Source organism: Rhinoderma darwinii, chromosome 8 (genome assembly GCF_050947455.1).
Source record: "Rhinoderma darwinii isolate aRhiDar2 chromosome 8, aRhiDar2.hap1, whole genome shotgun sequence".
In the NCBI taxonomy this organism is placed as follows: Eukaryota; Metazoa; Chordata; class Amphibia; order Anura; family Rhinodermatidae; genus Rhinoderma; species Rhinoderma darwinii.
The window spans coordinates 104443756-104465770 of NC_134694.1; the positions used below are offsets into that span (position 1 = coordinate 104443756).

The window sequence follows — 22015 nt, forward strand, 5'->3', positions numbered from 1 at the left end:
GATGGACACAACTCCCCTTATTCCCCTCCCTGCACAATGACCTCTGCACAGGTCAAAGGGCATGCCAAGAAATTTCTCCCATATAAGTCATTGGGTCCCCTCCTGCACAGAGGTTCCTATAGCCCTAGATGCGGTTGTAAAGCATTTCTCTAAATGCTGTTAACAGCAGCTCTGGCAAGATGGCCGCCCTCATAATCATGTACAGAAAATAGAATTTAAAAAAAGCTAGAATTGGAAAATAAAAAAACAGATTAGAAAAGAAGATTGTTTCATTATGTGGTTTTAATTATGAAAAAAAATATACGGGACACTTTCCTGTCATGTATGTATTTTCCATAGGACAGATTGCAGTAACTCATAGAAACCACTGACATAGTATATCTATGGTAAATCAGAAATGTTGGAAGAGGACTGTAGCTGCTATCTTCCGACTAAACATGCTAGTCCTGACATCAACTGGAATTGATCCAAGCGCTCAGCTACAGCTATGGTTTTCATCCAATTGACCCAGTTTGGCCAGCATGTCTCATGGAATCCGTATAACATGTCCCATATAAGATTGTCACACTCTCACCTGTCGGGGTGCCCCAGATCAAGGAGACTGCGACATTGCCGGGACAATTGCGCTATCGTCTCCTCATAGTTCTCAATGGTCTGTTCCACCATAAGGTGCTTTTTCAGAAGCTGCAATGTGCTCTGCTCATCCTGTTACAGAGGAATGGTTTTATAATATTAAAGAAAATAAAAGTTATGACAAATACACGTTTAAATGTAAACCTAGAGGGGTTATCTCATGAAAACAACCCCTGTCCATAGGCCCTATTAGCAGAACAGAGAGCCGCTCCTTTAAGGGGTTGTCCACTACCAGACAACTGATGACCTATCCACCGGATAAGTCATCAGTACATGATCTGTGGGGGTTTGACACCCGGACCCCGCACCGTTAAACCGTTCCGGTTGCTTCCGAGCACCGGACGTACATGTAAGCAGTTAGCTCCGGCCACTGAATAACGGCCAAGCTGCAGATCTGCTCCTATTCAAGTGAATAGGAACAGAGCTGCAGTTAGACGGCACGGCCGCTATACTATGTACGGAGCCATCTGCTTTCGGCTCCGTACATCGCCTAATGGGCCATAACATCCTGTGCCCGGAGGCAGCCGGAGCGGCTTAACTGTGCGGGGTCCTGGTGTCGGAAACGCACCGATGATATACTGATGATCTATCCGGTGGATAGGTCATCAGTTGTTCAGTAGTGGAACACCCCTTTCAGAGCAGCTCCCGTTCTGACGGACAAGGTCATCCTTATAGCAGCGGCTTCCTCAGCTGTTTGCTGCAGGTACCGGGCGACAGACCAGGCGGCTCTCTTCTTAAAAGGGATGTCTCAGATGAGACAAACCCTTAGAGTAAATGTCCACCCTTGAACACGTTCTGTGCTGATTCACTTTAAAATATTACTTGACAGCGGTTGGAGATCTATTTTTCTTATACAGAACTTCAAATCCCCTGCATAGCCATAGATTTAAAACAAAACATTCTAGCGGTCTGCAGCTACCACTAGAGGGAGCTCAGGTACTAACTTCCCAACAACAAGGCTGTGTTTACATGTTGCGGTTAAACTGCGTTTTATACTAAATCGGCGCAAAACGGCACCTAATACTAGCCGAGGCAAAAGAGGGCGAAACCCAGGGTCAGGCTACTGCTAGACGTGCTGCGTATGTTTTTAAATTCATGATTAAACTTTTTAAACAGAGTATAATAAAACCATCCTTCTTTTACAAATGTGTTGCAGTATACACTATGCCAGACGCTGACTACTGTCTATAGTAACTGTGTTGTGGGAGAGGTTTGGAAGTTTGTCACGAGAACTATGGGAATCAGCATAATCATTTGGAGACTCATCTTGTGATACATGTGATTGTTTGGCATCTGATCCATTGTGATTGGAGTGATGGATCTCGCAGCGAAGACGTTTGAGTGGTGAACAGTGTGTTTTATAGAAAGCTCCCCCTAGTGGTGCCTGCAGCCAGACAGAACATTATGTTTTAAATCTATATCTATGCAGAGGTTTTGGAGCTCTGCATCAAAAAAACAGCTCAAACCGCTATCATATTAAAGGGGTATTCCACTTTCGGCAAATTAATGTTATATTTTGCCTAATTAAAAGTAATATACTTTCTGCATTAATTCCTCAGGGTTTATTCAACCGCTGTGTCCACATCTGATTATTAGTTCTTCTAAATTCTCACCTTTCCCTTCTCGTCATTCATCATGAGAAGCTCTTGCTCGCTCAGCCAGGTCTCCACCTCACCCACATCAAAGTAATACTGCTGCACCTGGTAGTGGATGTCCAGAAGCTGCTGCCGCCTCTCCGTCTCCTGCCGCAGCAAATCCCACATCCCACGCAGACTCTCAAACCCTATACGGACCCCTTCTGCCTCCGGAGTCCGAATGCTGGCAATGGCACCTGCGCGCTCCAAGATGTCGTCCGCACGCGGGGAGTGTACCTGAATCTCTCTCCTCAGGTTCTGATAAAGTGAAAGTGCAGGACCAGAGATGGGAGCAAAGTCACCTCTTGATCAGGAAAAGTCAATGAAATCAGAAAGAGGCACAAACATCTTGTAAGAAACCTGTGATAGGATCGGTCTCTTTTTTAGGGGGGTGGGGGTGGCACTTCATCTTGGGTAATGGAATATAAAAGCTGAGAGATGTAGTTGGACCTTACCGAATTTACAAAATAATAGGGAGCATCCTTATAGTAGTGCAGGGAATTGGGACGTCTTATTCCAATAAGAAGTCGAATCCAAAAAACTTATTGTTTGGACCTACACTTTTATATTCGGTGACTGCATATATAGCAATTCCTAAGCATATTAATAATAATAGTCATTCGGCTTTCTATCGGAATTGCTCCATTTTCAAGTGGAGAACAGGCATCCTGGGACTGGGATCCTTGTTTATGGCATATCTAGTCTTTTATAGTCTTTCATGCCGCTCTCTATGTTACTGCAGCTTATCCCTATTCACATGGGGCTGAGCTGAAGAACAAGGCACAGGGATATTTACGGACCTGTCAGGGAGCACCACAGCCCCCCGGTCCCCCTACCGTTCAAAAGAATAAGGGTGCAGTCAAACGTGGCATAAAAATAGGCAACAAAAATACGTAGCGCTGATTCCGCAGCAAATTCTGCAGCGGAATTACTTTTTTACATTTTGTGGAGACTTTGCAATGTATTTGTGTTGCATATTTCATTGCGGAATTTCCGATAGCCCTGAAGCCTATGATGAAATTCTGCAACCAAAATACGCAAAATACAGAAAATGCTGCAGGAATACATGGTATGGAAAATTCTGGAAAAACCCTGAAGTTACCTACACGTTGCGGATTTCTGCAGCAAAATCTGCATGTGTTATGTGCAGATTTTGCGGCGGATTTCACTTCTTCAACATTGAAAAGGGTGAAATTTGGAACATCCGTAACAAAATGAACATGAGATTTGAAAGTCGAAAATTTAAAATGTTCATCAGAACGTGGATGGATGAATCTAATCTTCTTGCCTGCAAACCTGAAACAGAAAATCCAGCGCAATTCTGCTTTGTGTGCAGGGGGTCTTAAAGGGCTATGTCTGGTAAATCCCACATTCATGGCCTATTCTCAGGAATAGGAAAACTCCCATGTGTACATATCCTGTTTTATCACTTTTCAGGCTCCTAATCGTTATCTGTTTGGAAGCAAATCCATACTAGATCTAGGAGATGCCGCAGGCACTCACCTGGTTTTTCTTGATAAGTTGCTGTACGGTCTGTAGGTTCGTGCCGTGATCTTTCGACGTTGCAAGAGGAAGCCTTTCCTGCACCCAGAACTGTGAGAGATTGCAATCAGATGGCATTAAAAATTGTTGATAATGGGCAATATCTCCACACAGTAGAGACCATATCTGTACCTAAGCCCACCACCCAGGGCCGGACTTGGACATAAAATCATCTCAGGCATTTGAAAGCATATAGGCCCATCTCCCGTCCATTCAATATGTTTGCGCAGTGGCGAGCCCACCCTCCAGATATACAAAAACATTGTACAGTGTTTCTGATACTCCTTGAAACGCTGCCTTCCATTTGTGCTATTCTGATATTTCATAAATCAATAAATGTTATAAAATGTTTGAGCAGCACAGAAGGAAGGCGGCAGGAATAGGATCTAGTGGAGATGGTGACAATACCCGGAAATGATCCCTCCCCCCTCCCCAATCATATTTCAATTTTTAGAAATAAATAGAATATTGGAAAATATTAAGAAAATATGTGTGCAACAAATATTAAATATCCTGGTGGTGTACGATGTATTATGTGTCCATAATTTATTAATTCGATTCATTATTGGAAGATAAATGAGATATTATTTAAAGCGTACCTCTACTTTCACTGAAAAACAATTGCAGTAGTGTGCACAATATTTGTTTTTTTTAAATAACTTATATTACCATTTCTGCTCCTAAAAGCAGCATTAACTGTCTATAGTCTGTGCTGCCGGCGGCTCATAACTCTGCAGTTGGGGTATGTTCACACGGGCTATATTCAACGGCTGAAAAATCGGAAGCAGAACGCCTACAATTATCTGCCCATTGATTTCAATGGGAAATACGGCTTTCTGTTCCGAAGGGGCATTATTTTACGCCTCATTTTCAAATAACGGCACGTAAAAAGACGCCCCGTAAAAAGAAGTGCATGTCACTTCTTGAGCCATTTTTGGAGCGGTTTCATTGACTCAATAGAAAAACAGCTCCAAAAACGGCCGTAAAAAAAACTCTATAAACGACTGAAGATCAGAGGCTGTTTTGTCTTGAAAACAGCTCCGTATTTTCAGCCGTATTTTGTTAAGCGTCTGAACATACCCTTAGAGTCAGCGTCCTGCTCGTCTCCATGGCTCCCTTATGCAGAACCGCCGCCACTGCTATAGACATATAGCTCTGGCAACCGTTCTGAATATCGGAGCCATGGAGACGAGCAGGACGCTTTGTCTCTAACTGCAGATTTCTCTAACCTCCGACAGCACGGACTATAGACAGTTCACGCTGCCGTTAGAAGCAGAAACGGTAATATAAGTTATTTGTTGTTGTGCGCGCTGCGGCACTATAATCGCTTTTCAGTGGAGGAACGCTTTCATTATTAGGTGGATGAATTTAAAGCTATGTACACCTTTGAATGGAATTTTTTTATTTTTTTATTAAATCAATCTGTTTTATGTTTTTAATCACATCGAATTGACTTTTATTCAAAAAATTGTTTTACTTTTTATGATACCGTTTCTATTTATCCTGTATACATAGAAGCTGTATCGTTCTCCCTCAGCCGATTCCAACCGATTCAGCCGAGGGCAGGTCCGGCATGTCTTTGACACACAGGATTCACCCAATATCGATCACATCTACGTTAGATGTGATCGATATTAAGTGGATCCTGGGCTGCTATATATACTATACACATGAATAATTCCACCATATATACTGTACATATGAAGAACGCCACTATATACATTGAACACATAAATAACCTAGGACACATGCCGCACATGTGCCACTCACACCTAGGACTTTGACTTACATTGGTATTTTTTTGGGCTAGGGCGTGGTGTCTGTCATTATGATGGCAAAAATAACGTAATAAGTAGAACTATTCTTTCCGTCAAACTGTCTGATTAGCGGCTGATTACAGATCAGCTTGACCAGCCACCCTGTGTAAATAGGCTTCAGTCCGCAGCTATAATGGATTGCAGCCAACCAGTCCACTGTGCACCAGCCCATCTGGCAATTGCCAGAACTCCCAGATGGTCAGTCCGGCCCTGCCACCACCTAACCAGAGTTCCGCTATTTGTGAGGATAAAACACTCTATGGGATCTAAGAACATTATAATAATCAAGTATTCATTTAGATCCATAGAGCGCGGTTAGATCTTTAGTAGCAGGATACCGTATTAACCCCTGCACTTGTATCACTGTAGTTCTTTTATGTGGTTGGGTGGTCGTGAGGGCATCTAGGGCAGGGTTTGGTAAGAGTCCAAACTCTGCTATGCCACTGTCCTATAGTGTTACAAAACAATGGTCTCTCTTATTCCTTTGCATGTTTTCCCTAATTCTGATATACTGCCATACCGGTTTATATATAGCGGATATTTGTCGCTATTGCTGTGGAGATATGTGATAACCACAACACCGTCAGTAACATTGACTGAATAGAAACAGCTTTTGCATTGACATTCAGTGAAAAACAAGCCAGTAGTGATGTACTCACAATTTCGTCTTCCAAGTCCCGGGTGACTTGATGCACCTCCTTAGAGGCCAGGAGAATGCGTCTTCTTTCTTTTAAGGGCTCAATCAAACGCACAATCCTAGTTCCGACCTCATTCTGCTTTTCATCCACAGCCTCCTGGCTTACCACGTCCAAGGGAAGAGAGGCAAGCTGTGCCTGCAGCTCCCCAACCTCCTTGTACCATTCCTCCATCTGCGACTCCATCGTCTGCATTAAAGGAGAAAATTCAGAGACGAATATCTATGGGAGGGAGAATTTCTGCGTCATCTTTATATTTTCTACATTTGCGAAATTGTTCAGAAATTCTGGCTAACCCAGCAATCTTAGGATACAAGGCTTTTTCTTATGGGGCAAAAAAATCTAGTAGTTCTGGAAAGTCAAGCAACTTTTTATGAGGCAATGAAAAAAGGGGGGGGGGGAAGGGATAGAGGGGAAAGTAGTATGATCGTGTTGAATTGAAAAATAATAAATACTTTATTAATAAATAGTTAAAATTGGCAATGTTAGATGTTGAATTGACAGTGACCCCTCACTTGACACTGTGGACAAATTAATGTCTTAAGTGAACATAGTCCGTTGTGAATTAAATTTACTGGTCTTCAACTTGTATGGGACAATGAGGCAAACCTTATAGCTCCAGGAAGTGACGCACCTTCTTATGGGGCAAACCTAATAACGCCGGAGTGAAGCCCATTCTAAGGGGATGTTCATACGGAGTATTTTGCCGATTTTTTTGACGCGGAAACCGCGTCGCAAAACTCGGCAAAAACGGCCCGAGAACGCCTCCCATTGATTTCAATGGGAGGCGTCGGCGTCTTTTTCCCGCGAGCAGTAAAACTGCCTCGCGGGAAAAAGCGACATGCCCTATCTTCGGGCGCTTCCGCCTCTGACCTCCCATTGACTTCAATGGGAGGCAGAGAAAGCGTATTTCGCGCTGTTTTATGCCCGCGGCGCTCAATGGCCGCGGGCGAAAAACGCCGCAAAAATCGGCGTGCAGGGAGAGGAAAATCTGCCTCAAAGTTCCAAACGGAATTTTGAGGCAGAAAATCCTCCCCCAAAATACTCAGTGTGAACATAGCCTTATGGGGTAAACCTAATAGCTATGCGGAGTGAAGCCCACTCTTATTGGGCAAACCTGGCAGCTCTGGGAAGTGAAGCCCATTCTTATGGGGCAAACCTAATAACTCTAGAGTGAAGCCCATTCTTATGGGGCAAACCTGGTAGCTTTTGCTGAAAATGCATTAAGGGCTTTTTTTTCCCTAGTACAGTAAGTAAACCAAGGACAAGATTATGGGACAGTCATGAATTGAATAACATGCATGTATGTGTTTACTGGTTAGAATGGGAAACCTATTCACGAAGGACATCTCTGTAGTGGGAATGAGACCTCAGACTACACCAAGAACATTTTTTGGACCTTTACATTAAAAGGTAAAAAAAAAAGAAAAGTGAATAAAATAAACATAAAAATCTGGTTAAATCCTTTAATATATCATTTTTATCATGTTCAAGAATAAAAGCAAATAATCAGGTTGCAGTGATCATTTGGCGCAGAAACTACAACAGAACAATTTCACTAGTGATAGCAGAGTATGGAATCCAGAGACTGAAGAAAGGAAATGAAGAGGAGAGAATACAAAACACACACACGATCTACTGTACCGAGGATCAGGCAATGGGCTGGGTGCAAAGTGCACTGTGATGATGAGATGGACAGTCGTGGGTGTCTGCGTCATGCTGTTGGAAGAATGAGGTGTCTATGAATGATGAGCACCGAGCAAGCAGAAAGCTGAAACGTAATCGTTGCCTCCATGAAGTGAGCAGTACATAGGGCATTGTACACATGTAATTCAGAATGCTGCATGTGAAAGACCTCACAGCTGTATATTCACCACAGAGATGGTACTTTATCTTTTAAAGGACCATCATTGTGTGTAATATAGAGCATGAGGCAGCTGGAGAACAACTTCCCTGAGGTCTGGCCATAGCACTACTGTAAGAGGCGCGGGTCATAGCACATGCAACGGGAGACGCCAAAAAACAACCGGAGGAGCACCAAGACTCTGGGCAAAAGTCCGATTTTGAGTTTTGCGCAGAAAAGTCCTTTATAAGCAATGATTTTGTCTTCTTTTTAAATAATCTTGATGATGTCACTAATAAATCGCATGAGGATAATCCCTTGTATTCACCAATATATGTATGGATGAAGGCTGTAGGTATCTTACCAAAAACATTTTGTCAATATAATCGGGTCAGGATGGAAAATAGTTATCAATGCAGAAAAAAATTACTACATTAATGGAAATGTATCCATGAAAGAATCTAATATTCTAGATGAAAGGGTTGCATGGTAGATAAAGCCCTGGATTGCTTTTATGACCATTTACCAACCACCTCAAGGGGCTGAAGACAATTGTCTGAGCTTGTGTCTCGGATGTTTATTGTAACGTGTATGGCCAACTCAAGGGGTTGTTCAGATGGACAGTTGGCTTCCTTTTCGGGAAGGGTTAATGCAGTATTTTTAACAAGGGCCATATCAATATTGACCCCAGAACAGCACGCAGATATTGGAATCATGGATCCAATGACTAAATGCCCGTGCTGTTTACAAAACCAGCACTGGTGTTGACCTGATGCTAACGTCAATTATGTTTCCCCATTGGTGCCAATTTATTGACCAACAGCAGTACTCCTGTGAACAGCGGAGACATTTAGCGGTTGGGATCCATGATTCCAATATGGGGTCAATGTGTTGTCCATGCAGGAAACCAAATGTCCGTCTAAGTAAACTCGAAATAGCTGCAAGTCCGGTATAGATGAGAAGACTATTAGATAAATACAAGGGACGCTGTAATAGTCCATCTCCTTTCCTTATACATTCTGGCAAGTCTTCGGTATTATGTTCAAAATCACACACATGCTTTTCCATCTTGCATTATTTCCCTGCCTAGAAGCTGGACAGGCCAAGCGCTGCTCCTCCAAAGCATGCACACATTAATGTATTCAAAATGGCAGCACCTTGAAAGAGTTGGCAAACACAAATTAAAACACGAATAGAAAATGAATAATATTGAAGAAAATGCCTTAAAGTCACCTTCACCAGATTCCACAAGAACATAGATTGCAAAGAAATGGACAGTAAGTCATCTGCAAAGCATCACATTCATGGTTAGCTCAATGTGTATCGGTCACGTACATAGGGTTCACTCACAAATGCTGCTAGACCATTCCCCTGTTGGCCCTTGTACAAAGACCCCCCTTAAGGCTCTTGCACACGACTGAGTGCCACTCGGGCTGTTTTTTACGGCATCAGAGTGGCACCCGATAGTTTTCACTGACCCATTCACTTCAGTGGGTGAAACGGGTCCGTGAAAGCGGACCTGACTCTCCGATACGTGGAAAGATAGAACATGTCCTATCTTTCCACGGATCACGGATGGGACTCGGGCGGCACACAAGGTCGTGTGCAAGAGCCCTTAGAATCTGACACACAATATTCAGATTACCGTAGAACACACAAGCTTCACGCTACTGACATCTTATCTGATAAATAAAGTACAATACTGTGAGGAACACCAGGTCCAAGTGATATGAAAGGATTTCCGACACCAAAATTCTTGCCGAGCCCATCCCAAGAAGATCATTGACCATCCTAAAAGATCTTTGGAACACCATAATACAACGGACTCACCTCTAGCTTCTTCAGCTGAGTATTAACAGTGGAAATGCCAGGTAAATGTTCCGCAGGTTGTAGTTGTTCTTCAAGCCTATGAAGTCTTTTGCCCAGGTCTGTATAATTTTGCACCACCAGGTCGGCCTTACTGGCCTGAAAGAGCTGCTGAGCTTTGGCTTGCGTACTGGATTCAAGTTCCACCCAACATTGACGGATCTCTTCTATCTTCTTCTTCACCACACCAGCCAACTCTGGCTTCTCCTGGATCAGATGATGACCTTCCTGTACAAATTAGATGCCAGAGAAATTATTCAAAGGCGGATTCTCATCACATTTCTGATCAATGTGATACACTTTTATAGGAATTCTTTCCTATTGTAATGTTCCCCAACCTAAAGCTGGTCAAGAATTTGGTTGATCGGAATGACCGTCACGAACTGGTGAAATATTGTCATTTGGAATCCAGTGGCATTCATTTCTATGATAAGGGGTTGTCCGCCTTTTATTATCTTTTTGTTAGAAGTGTCCCCAAAAATAGACTCCCCACAGGAGAAATGAAGCTTTCCATGGTGACCACTACTAGCAATGAGTGGTCCTTAAAATGTATGGACATGCTCCATTGTAGCCGCTCTCTGTTCCAGCCAACTAATGGAGATCCCAAACAAGGGACCCTTCCCTCTGGATTACCTCAGAAAGTCCTAATAGTATATTTGAAAATAGGTTTTCTAAAACCAGTCTACCCCTTCAAATAAGAATATCCCTTTGATATTTGTCCGTCTCACGGCTCTAGGTCAAGGCTTTGTTTCTGCCAGTCCATGGACACCTTTACTCCTCAATATGGACTGAGATGACCAACCAAAGTCTGCAGAGTTATTTCTATTGCTTTAATCCTATAGATGTAAAGTGAGATTTTTCTTTTAGTTTAGCTGTAAGGTATTTTATTTTAGTTAGGTTGCCAGCGAGTTACGTTACGTCAGGTCAGCTAACCATGCTCTACCCTGCCCATGCACCACTAGTCGTTCACTCTCAATGCCTGCAGCACAAGGATCTCAATCTTTTATTTCCCTCCATTTCACCCATATTTGATCTTGTTATTTTTCTTCAGGGAAAAGAAGGCAAAATTATTGGATTTAATGCAAATCACAGTCTGGCAGTAGAAGCTGAGATAAGAACCTCCAAGAGATGCCTGGAAGCCCATGATATGTCGCACATCTGAAGTATCTGGGTCATGGTGTTAATCCCATTGTATATGACAGTCCTGAGCAATACATAGGAGAAACATGGTGTCAGCTACTTCACTGATCTTGTAACTGATTAGTTCCATGTATTTGACCCCGGTTATACCCCTGGAGGAGCCTAACCTGTCTGACAACCTAAATATGGTTGAAGTAGACTTACCTGTATAAATAAATATATTGATTTTAATAAGCACCATGTAATGCTTTATTTTCCCTGCGGGGGCGCTGCAGGACAATTGAGCACTTCCTGCCAGATTTCCCCGCAGAAAACAAATTATTTCCTAGTGACCCTTCTAACTAAAAGGGATTAGCCAAACAATGGGGCGTACCACCCCATTTGGGTTTCCATCTGAAATCTTTATTCCCCTTTCATTGGGTCACAATTCTCAGTTTTCCAGTCTCCACCCCAAATTACTGTTTGGATGATAATCATTCTGCATGATGTGCAAAAATGTATGCATTAGCATTTGCAATTCTAGGGGCACTGCAAAAGTGAACCAGAATAAATACTGACCCCGAAACAATGGCTGAAATCCGATTATAATATAACTGATATGAACGTGAAGGTGACGGACAATATTGAGCCATCTCTTATGATGTGTAGAAATTTGCTGTACGTGTGTCAGTATTTTGCCGTTTTTAAGCCATACTGGTATAAAAAAGCAAATGATGTATTATGTAAGGTCGTGTAAACTCATCTACATTTGCCCAAGAAGCAATAGAAGTTGGCTGCAGCAGGCATTACATGCAGCTGGTAATTGTGCCCATTTGGACACATGAAAAGTAGTGCTAAAATTGACCCCGCTGGATATACATGTATGGACAAAACTAAAGGCACTTGTTAACTTTGGCCGTAGATAAGTTATTTGTATTACAAAAACGAATGACATATAATTGTTTTAACTGCGGACAGAAGCGACCAGTATATACTACCCCTGGTAGCCATGCCCGTACTACTACTCCTGCTGTATTAACTATGAACAGTTGTGAATTGCTCATATATACAAAGCGGTTGTCGAGGATTAGAGAAAAAAAAAAAGATATTTTTTTTCCAGAAACAGCTCCACTCTTATCCATAGGCTGTGACCAGTATTGCAGCTAATCCTTATTCACTTGAATGGGACTGAGATTCAATACCAGTCACAGCCCATAAACCAGCAGGGTGATATTTTTGGAAAAAAGCAGACCCTTTTTTCTAATCCAGGACAACCCCTTTAATTAACGCTAATACCTGTTACTACACGAGACGCATATTTACGACATCAGTAAATTGCCAAAGGCGCCTGATTACTCAAGAGCTTGCAATTCAGTATCGTACGGAGTGCATGGATACAGTGCATTGGTGCTGACCTCTAATAAGGACAAGATGCACAAATATAAATAACGGCTGCAGCCGTGAAGCCGTCACAAATATTGAACAGCAATTTAGAAATAAACTGGCTTACACTAACACTGCAGCAATATGCTAATCTCTGGAATAAAATGCTTAGAGGAATCTTGGCATGTCTTCATCCTACGGATCCAACAATACTGACAGCTTCAGCAAAATATACAATCCTTACACTCGCTACGTTCAAAGCAAGTGCCCTGTTTACTGTGTATGTGTTGCATCTTCCAGGATATCCTGCCAGAGGGGTATGCAGTCCTATATTCGGCCTTGGCACTGCACAGCTGGCATCGGGCTGACACTTGGTGCCGTGTTGAATCCATCCATATATTAAAACAAGGAGAAGCATATTGCATTCTGCATACAGTAACACAAAGCACTAAAGATACGGAGAAGGGCCAAATCCTAAACAAGGAGGCCCCACAAATAACTCCCGAAAACGTAACAAAATCTACCAGGCGGATTTGGCGCCATATATACAGAAAGATGGTGTCTGGTGACTGCGAGTTACATAAGCAACCAAAAAAAAAACAAAAAAACACTGGAATCCAGAAGTAACTGAAAATTGATTTTGGTTATAAATAGACGGTGACCTTCACGGGACGTTCCTTTGATTATCGTATTATACGTAACATTATATTCTGCTTTTTAATCACGTAGATGTTCATTAAACACATGGGAATCCAATGTCATGAGGACATCGTTCCTATACATGGTTAGCAAATACCTACACCATAAATTGTAAACCCACTGACACCAATCTAAAAAAAGAAGGGGGAAATTGGTTTGGGGACATTCGGCAATTGCTTCTCCTCTCGTTTTTAAGTTGATTAAGTAGACTGCGCCATGTGGGCCTTCTGCATGGCAGGGCGAGACAAATCATAGGAGCTAGGTATCCAACGTGCCTAGAAAATTGTTGCTGGCACCCAATTTTTTGGGCTGTTTTCTATTCTGGTCTGTGGAAGTTTTATTCCCTGGTCACAAAATTCTTCAGTAATATGTTAACCCCTGGTTCAAGGGCATGTCAACCCAAAAAGTTCTCGTGGTGCAGTGTGGTGGTATCTGTTTCTGTGGTGGGACGTGGCCCAGAGCCAAGGTGGCCTGGCAGAAGGGGTGCTTTTGGGCCTCTGGGTTGCTCCCTCTGCGGACGCAGTGTCTGTGGCCGCTGTGCGGCGCTGAAACTAATAGGAGTAGGGATATACTTTAGAGAGATCGAGATGAAGTGGCAAGTGGGCTTATACAATTTCAGCCAATGGTTCACAAAGAACCTCATGTTCGTGTTTATACATTTTGCTTAACAGCTATAGATCAATGTGTATATAGTGGACATGCGGTCCATATCTTTTCACAGCAATGGTACCAAAAAGTTCTTGAGGAGTTCCTTGCAGAAGAGGAGAAAATCTTTCTGGTGTTAGTGCCAAGGATCATGGTCCAGGAGGGTTAAAAATAAGCCGATATATAAGTATTTCTAGTCTATGTGTAATCATTTCCTTGTACTGACCTCATCTACAGCCACATGAACATTGGATCAATCCGAAAAGTGCGTGCTGAATTGTTAGGCTGCAATGAATACAGAATTGGAATTGTGTCTCCCGGAGTCGGGCTAGGCTTTTCTTCAGTTGGCTGCCCTAGACCTATGTATAAATTCAATGGACAAGGCCAAGTGGCTGGTTGGCGCTCACACTGGAACCCAGGGGACCCATGCTCCGCCAGCTCCTACAGGTGTCTCCCCCTTCTATGGATGAACGACAATACACAGCATGTTGTACTTTTTCCTCAAGCTCATGTGGGTCCCGAAAACCATATTTCCTAAAACATGCCAGCAGCATTACTGCTCTCCAAGGTATTGAGATTATTCTGAGTATTTAGATCAAAGCAGAATCAAACTGGGTAATCCAAAATGTCCTAAATAATGTACAAGAACATAACAGACATTTATATGTCCTTAAAGTCTATGTATGAATGTGGAAAAGGGATGCCCCCCCCGAGACATCTCCAAAGGGTCATCACAGTTCTATGCATTGAAGGAGCCATCACCTTACCTTTTCAATCTTGTCCAGCCAGCCCTTATTCTGAGACAATTCAGCCATAAACGCCTGGTGTTTGAGCCATTTCTTGTGAAGTTTCTGAGTCACGTCACGCGAGTTATCCCGAGCCATCAGTGTTTTTTCGTTGATCCAAGCATCCAGCTGTGGGACATAGAGAGGTGGGTGAGAGTGAAGGATCCCATGGTTGATAGATGACAAGGACCTGCCGGGTTCCCTTATTCTAAATGGGGTGAGTGCAGGTAAAACACAAGACAGGAGAAAGTTCCTTAAAATTTCCTGTTGTCCTTGTATGATGTATCTACAGGACAGATGATGAAATGACTACTAGGGGTGAGGAGGAAGAATTGATGTCAACCAAAGTATTGGGAAAAGGCAGGACACAGGAGCAAAAGTAATGAGAAATGAAAGAGACGGGAACTGAATAGACGAGAGCCACCAAAAGAGGGGACAGTGTGAACGCAAGAGACAGACAGATGAGTGTGAGGGGGTGGATGACAGCGTTAGACAGGTGAGACTGCAATCGGATATGTCAATGGAGGAAAATGGAAAAAACAGAGAGTTTAGAGTCAGGTGTGAGATGACATAATTCAAAGATGAGGGTAGAAATGCAGAATGAGACAGTCAAGAGGGGGACTAGGGTAAGAAGGCAGCAGAGAGTAGGTGACTAGAAATAATTGACCACCTTATCAGACAGGTGAGAGAAACGAAGATGGGATCAGGTATGCGTGGAAAAGACAGACAGATGGGGACGTCTGACAAGACCGGTGAGGATATGAATGAAGATGACGGGCCACAGCGGATGGATTAATAGCAGGGCAGAGGAAGAGCAGTCGAGTGGAAAGAAATAAACAGGAGCCTGCATGAGATGGTGCGGTGGTGGTGCCTGCAGAAGCTGCCGTCAGCGCACAATGTCCTGCGATGCTGTTTGGTGCAGTGAGAATTGCTGTCTCTATGAGGGGTGGGCTGCTCGATCCCCAGCACAGATCCTTCAGCTAGCTCCCCCGGGTAACGAGCATGGGGCCCCTGCTATCCTGACACATGCTTGTTGATAGCAGGTCCCCCTCGATCCACAGTCAAGGTGGGATGGTGGAATGATCCCACTGCAGTGAATGGATGGAGGGGGAGGCTCCCGAATGTGATGCGTCATATCCCCCCACCCCTTCTCCTCTGCTGCCAGTGCCTGACTGCCTGCTCCAATCTCTACAACTCATTCTGCATGTCTGTGTCCCTGACTCTACGTCCACATCTCTACTCCCTATACCTCATATTAGGGACAGACCTCAAATCTATAGGACTTTCTCTGCCTTCCCCTATATGTCGCACAGCAATATGTATTTTAAAAAGAATTTCCCACAGAAATAAGAAAAAACACCAATACTAGTTATATCGGATTGACAACCGGTTTGGCTGCCGTTACAGTAGGATACAAATATGGCGGCAATTATGGTGGTCACTCAGCTTTCCCGAATCCCTAAACAACAGATATGGCCAGTTATACATAATACATAATAACCCCCATATCTCTGTATTATTGTCATTCAGGAGTAAGGGAAAGCTGGGTGACCCTTTAACGGTTTCCACTATCTCTGTAACTATAAGGGAGTATTGGGATTATAGAGTGTCATATCAGCAGGGCTCATAACAGAACACATGGGGTGCTCACACTTTCTAACATTAAAGTGGTTGTCCAAGATTAACCCCTTAATGACCGGGCCATTTTGCGCGTTAATGACCAAGGATTATTTTTTGTGTTTTCGCGGTCGCATTCCAAGAGTCGTAACTTTTTTATTATTCTGACGACATCGCCGTATAAGGGCTTGTTTTTTGCGGGACGAGTTGTATTTTGTAATTGTACCATTTTTAGATGCTTATAACATATCGATTAACTTTTATTAACTTTATTTTAGGTGAGAATTGAAAATAAGCAGCTATTCCAGCATTGATTTTCACGTTATAAATTTACGCCGTTTACTATGCAACGTAAATAACATGTTAACTTTATTCTACGGGTCGGCACGATTACGGGGATATCAAATATGTAAAGGTTTTATAGGTTTTCCTGCGTTTGCACAATAAAAAGCCTTTTAGAAAAAAATGAAGTGTTTTTGCATCGCCGCATTCCAAGAGCCGTAACTTTTTTATTTTTCCGTCAATGTGGCCGTATGTGGGCTTGATTTTTGCGGGCCAATGTGTAGGTGTTGGTAATATTTTGGGGTATATAGGACTTTTATTTAATTTTTTATGGGGGAAATGGGAGAAAAGAGAGAATTTTGCCGTTGTTTTTTGTGTTTTTTTTTTTACACCGTTCATCCGGCGGTTTGATTAATGTGTACATGTTATTGTTCAAGTCGTTACGATCGCGGGGATACCATATATGTGTATGTGTGATTTGTTTTGGCACTTTTACTAAATAAAAACACTTTTTATTTGATTTTGACTGTAAATTCTTATTTATTTTTTTTCACAAACTTTATTTAACTGCTTTACATTTTTTTTTTTTAGTCCCACCAGGGGACTTCACTATGCGATCTTTAGATCGCATATATAATGCTTTAGTATACTTAGTATACCAAAGCATTATTGCCTGTCAGTGTAAAACTGACAGGCAATCTATTAGGCTATGCCTCCGGCATTGCCTAACAGGCATTTGCTGAAGGCAGACCTGGGGGTCTCTGTTAGGCCCCCGGCTGCCATGGAAACCCAACGGCGCCCCGTGATTTCTTTGGGGGGGGCGGCGATGGGGTGACAGAGGGAGCTCCCTCCCTCTGTCAAACACATTAGATGTTGCGGTCGCTATTGACAGCGGCATTTAATGGGTTAAACTGCCGGAATCGGAGCTCGCTTAGATTCCGGCAGTTGCAGCAGGAGCCAGGCTGTGTATAACAGCCGGGCTCCTGCCGCTGATCGCGTGGGTACACTGTCAGTACCCACGCGATATATCCGTCCTCCTGCGCAAACTAGCAGCTTCCGTCCTTCGGCGTTATGAGGTTAAAAGAAAGGGTTTGCTTTTTGACCAGAACAGCGCCACTTCTGTCCATGGGCTGTGTCTGGTATTACAGTCCCATTAGTCAAAAAGAAAACTCTTTTTTCTAATCCTGGACAATTCCTTTAAATGTATGTTCACCGTTAAAACAGATAATAATGGGTCCATTTCCACAGGCCTCAAACTGATGTTAAAGTGCACCAGTCTACCAGTCTCCACCAATTCTGTCAGTATCAGTGTTTTTTTAATCATTGAGGTCAATTGGAAATTAAACGAAAGAAAAAATATGGAAGCTGATGCAAACTCTTTGGGCTCTGTTCATACTAGCATCATGACTTCTTTTTTTTTTTAAACTCGTTTTATTAAAAGTAACTGTCAGAGTCAAACCATCACATACATCAGTAGAACATTACACATTCAATAGTACATATGTCAGAAGAATCAATTTATACAAAGGGAATACTCGCAGGTATTCATCATAATAACCCATGGTTCGCAGACCACTCACACATACTACAGGATTCTCAATTCCAACCAACCCGGCTTTTATTACATTACATCATGAGAATAGAATACTCCCACACTTCAATATTCTATCACCTCGCTCCAATCTTCTTATATTTCCTACCCTGGAGCACCTGGACATGTCATTCTTCCTAGTCTTTTACCCTCTCCCACCCCCCGCTTGTGCCAGATCAGCTGTCAGCCCTTGGACTGTGCAGTGAGTGAGACTCGATGAGCACCAACCATCCCAGATCAAATTAAATTTGGCCGCCTTGCCCCGATGTTTGTACACTATTTTCTCAAATGGAAGCATGTCATTAACCATTTTGCGCCATTGCGCTACTGTCGGGGATCTATCCGCCATCCATCTCATGGCCACCGCCTTTCTTGCCATAAACAGTGTTTCTCTGAGGAAAATCTTCTCATATAATGACCATTGCTCCTCATTTAACAGTCCCAGTAAACATATCTCAGGCCTGCAAGTTATCGTCCTCCCCATCACTGCCATTAATAATGTAACCACCTCCTCCCAAAAGCAACGAATCCGATGACAACCCCACATTAAGTGTATAAAGTCTGCCCTCATCTCTCCACACCTATGACATTGTGAGGACTCCATTCTTCCCATACGATGCAGCTTTACAGGTGTTAAATAACATTGGTGTATGATGTACAGTTGCACTAGTTTATTATTTGCAGCTGGTGAAACCAGCAGATGGGAGCCCTGCGCTTCCCTCCATTCCTCTGCTGTGAGTTGTGGAATTAACGCACGCCACTTATCCTCCACCCCCAGGGGCTCCATTCGCATCTTAGCCTCCATTAGATAAGAATAAATTTGGGAGACAACGCCCCTTGTAAACGGCGTGCTCAGCCTCACCACTAGGTCACAACTGGAATGAGTCACGGAGTTCACTGGGAATTGTGCTAATAGAGCATGGTACAGCTGTATGCAGTATAATTCATCCCCTGGCGGTATATTAAATGCCGCCCGAATCTCACTCACCGTCATTACCACCCCTTCTTCCGTTAGCAATTGTGATAGAGCGACTACCTCTCTAGCTGACCAGTAACTCTTCCCTACCAATCCGTGCAAATGGGGAAAGCTCGGATTATCCCATAGCGGGCTCTCCGCCACCACCCCCACATATCCCAGTATATCTTTAGCCTGTTGCCAGACTCGTCTCGCCAGCTTATGTAAGGGTAACAGGGAGCGGTGTCTAAAATCATGCGGCTCCAGTATCGGCCACAGATTTTTCAAACCCAGTACCCGAGCGAGATGATTCTCCGCATTAGTCTCTAGGGGGGGGGAGACCCATGAAATCAAGTATCTGAGCTGCCCCGCCAAATAATATAGAAAAACATCCGGTAACGCAGCCCCAGCCTCGTCTTTAGGTCTTTGTAAAATCGACAGCTTGAGCTTAGATCTCCCCCCCCCCCCACACAAACGGCGCGAACATTGAATTTATTAGTTTAAAGAGCTTTTTAGGCACCAACACATCCATGTGCTCCAACACATACAAGAACTTTGGCATCACTATCATTTTTATTAAATTAACGCGCCCTGCTACTGATAAAGGCAGGCCCTTCCACACCTGTAGTTTGTCCCTTAGATACGTGACCAAGGGTGCTACATTTAACCCATACGATTTAGAGCTATCTCTAGCAATATTAATCCCTAGGTATTTGAACTCTGATCTTACCGGCAGTCCGCCAAACTGGGTACCCCATCCACAATTATCCTGTCTCAATGGCATCAGATACGATTTAGACCAGTTAATTAGTAGCCCTGAGTACCTTCCAAAATCGTTAATGAGGGAAATAGCCCTGGGGAGGGTTGCATTGGGGTTCGCCATGAACAACGCCATATCGTCCGCATATAATCCTATCCGGTCCTCTCTGTCTCCTATTCTAATTCCCATATATGCAGGATCCTTCCTGATGTTAATAGCCAATGGCTCAATGGCCAAAGCGAAGAGAAGTGGTGAAAGTGGGCACCCCTGCCTCGTGCCCCTATGGAGGCCAAAGGAAGGGGACAGGGCCCCGTTCACCAACACCTGCGCTCGAGGAGCTTTATACAACAAGGAGACCCATTTAATAAATCTCTCCCCAAACCCAAATCTTCGCAACACTGCCAGCAGATAAGGCCATTCTACCGAGTCAAATGCTTTCGCCGCATCCAGAGATGCCACCGCCCAGTCCTGCTGCTCCTCCCATCCAATCTGCGTCACCACCTGTACCCGCCTAATATTTTCTGAGGTGGACTTGCCAGGTATAAAACCGCACTGGTCTGAATGGATGATCTCTTTTATCACTCTGCATAGTCTACTAGCTAACATCTTAGTCAAGATTTTGTAATCTACTGTCAGCAGCGAAATCGGTCTATATGAACTACATTCTTCCGGCTTTTTGTCTGGTTTTAGCAACACTATTATGATGGCGTCACACATGGACTCCGGGAGAGCGGAGTTCCCATAGCTGTGTTCAAACAGGGCCAGCAATTGGGGGGCCAGCAGCTCTCCATATTGTAAATATACCTCCAGAGGAATACCATCCGGCCCTGAAGCCTTCCCCTTGGCCAACGAAGCCATTCCTTCCATAATCTCATCTAACGTAAATGGAGCCTCAAGCGATGCCATCCCCTCCGTTGTCAATGTGGGGAACCTCGTTCCATCCAAGTATCTCTCCATCTCCTCCATTCTATAATCAACTTTTGATGCATACAGCTGATCATAAAACTGTGTAAATTGCTCGAGAATCTCTCCCGGGGAGGTGTACATCTCATCTCCAGGCCCCGCAATGCCCATCACCGGGGGGGATCTAGAACTGTTCCGTACCATTTGTGCCAGGATTTTACCCGACTGATTGCCCAATTCAAAATGTGATTGTTTGCTAAAAAATAAGCTACGCGATGTCTTATCCCTCAGGATCTGTAAATATTGCCTACCCAGATTCAGCCAAGCATTTCGGTTAACCGGCGTGGGATCCTGAACAAATACCCCTTCCGCCTGTGAACATTGATATGCCATATTCTCCTCCTGCATGGCGGCTGCCCGTTTTACATAGGATATGGAGGATCGGAGACACCCCCTTAAATAGGCCTTAAGAGTATCCCACACCAATGACCGATTCTCCATCTGAGCATGTGCTTCTATAAATATTGATAACTGATCCGGTATGCGATCATTCTGTTGGATGAGCTGAAGCCAAAACGGGTGTATCTTACCCATTCCCCTTCTGCCCACCTGCGGCCTTTTTAATGTCAATAAGATCGGACTATGATCCGAGATCCCCCTCGGTAAATGATCCACTGTTTCTATCTCCAGGAAAACCGCATGTGATCCAAATATATAGTCGATTCTGGACAATGCATTGTACTGCAGGGTGTGACATGTAAATTCTCTAACCCCTTCATGTGTCGCCCTCCATAGGTCTATCCATCCCATTTCTTTTGCCAACATGCTCAACTGAGTGGGTCTACACGGGCCTCTACTCCCATTCCCCTGCAGTCTATCCATATCTGGGTCCATAACCAAGTTGAGGTCCCCCATCATGATCACTCGAACCCCCGGGTAAGCTGCTACAAATCGGACTGCCTCCTGAATTACTGCCAATGAGGCTGGTGGAGGATTATACACCCCCAGAATCACATATGGGCATTCATCCATAACCGCATGTAGAAAAATGTACCGCCCCTCCGGGTCTACATTGGATTGCAGCAATTTCCATCGAAGCTCTGCATGTACTAAGATGGCCACCCCCCTGGAGTGCGAAGTGTGCGAAGCATGACCCGCCCATTGTACCCAGGGCTTATTCAACTGCGCCACAGTGTCCGGTGTCATGTGTGTTTCCTGTAGACACGTTATATGTGGACGTTGTCCC

At 43.7% G+C, this 22015-nt stretch overlaps 1 protein-coding gene across 1 annotated transcript in view; it reads right to left on the reverse strand.

The window, feature by feature from the left end:
• Positions 1-22015, reverse strand: part of SPTBN4 (spectrin beta, non-erythrocytic 4) — a 79254-nt gene that overhangs the window by 14476 nt on the left and 42763 nt on the right. Inside the window, exons 20-25 of the mRNA XM_075836096.1 lie at positions 14644-14790; positions 9995-10258; positions 6286-6510; positions 3771-3860; positions 2247-2525; positions 575-705 (exon numbers count right to left, since the gene is read on the reverse strand). Coding sequence (XP_075692211.1) covers positions 575-705; positions 2247-2525; positions 3771-3860; positions 6286-6510; positions 9995-10258; positions 14644-14790 — 1136 coding nt within the window. The remainder of the gene's footprint in view (positions 1-574; positions 706-2246; positions 2526-3770; positions 3861-6285; positions 6511-9994; positions 10259-14643; positions 14791-22015) is intronic.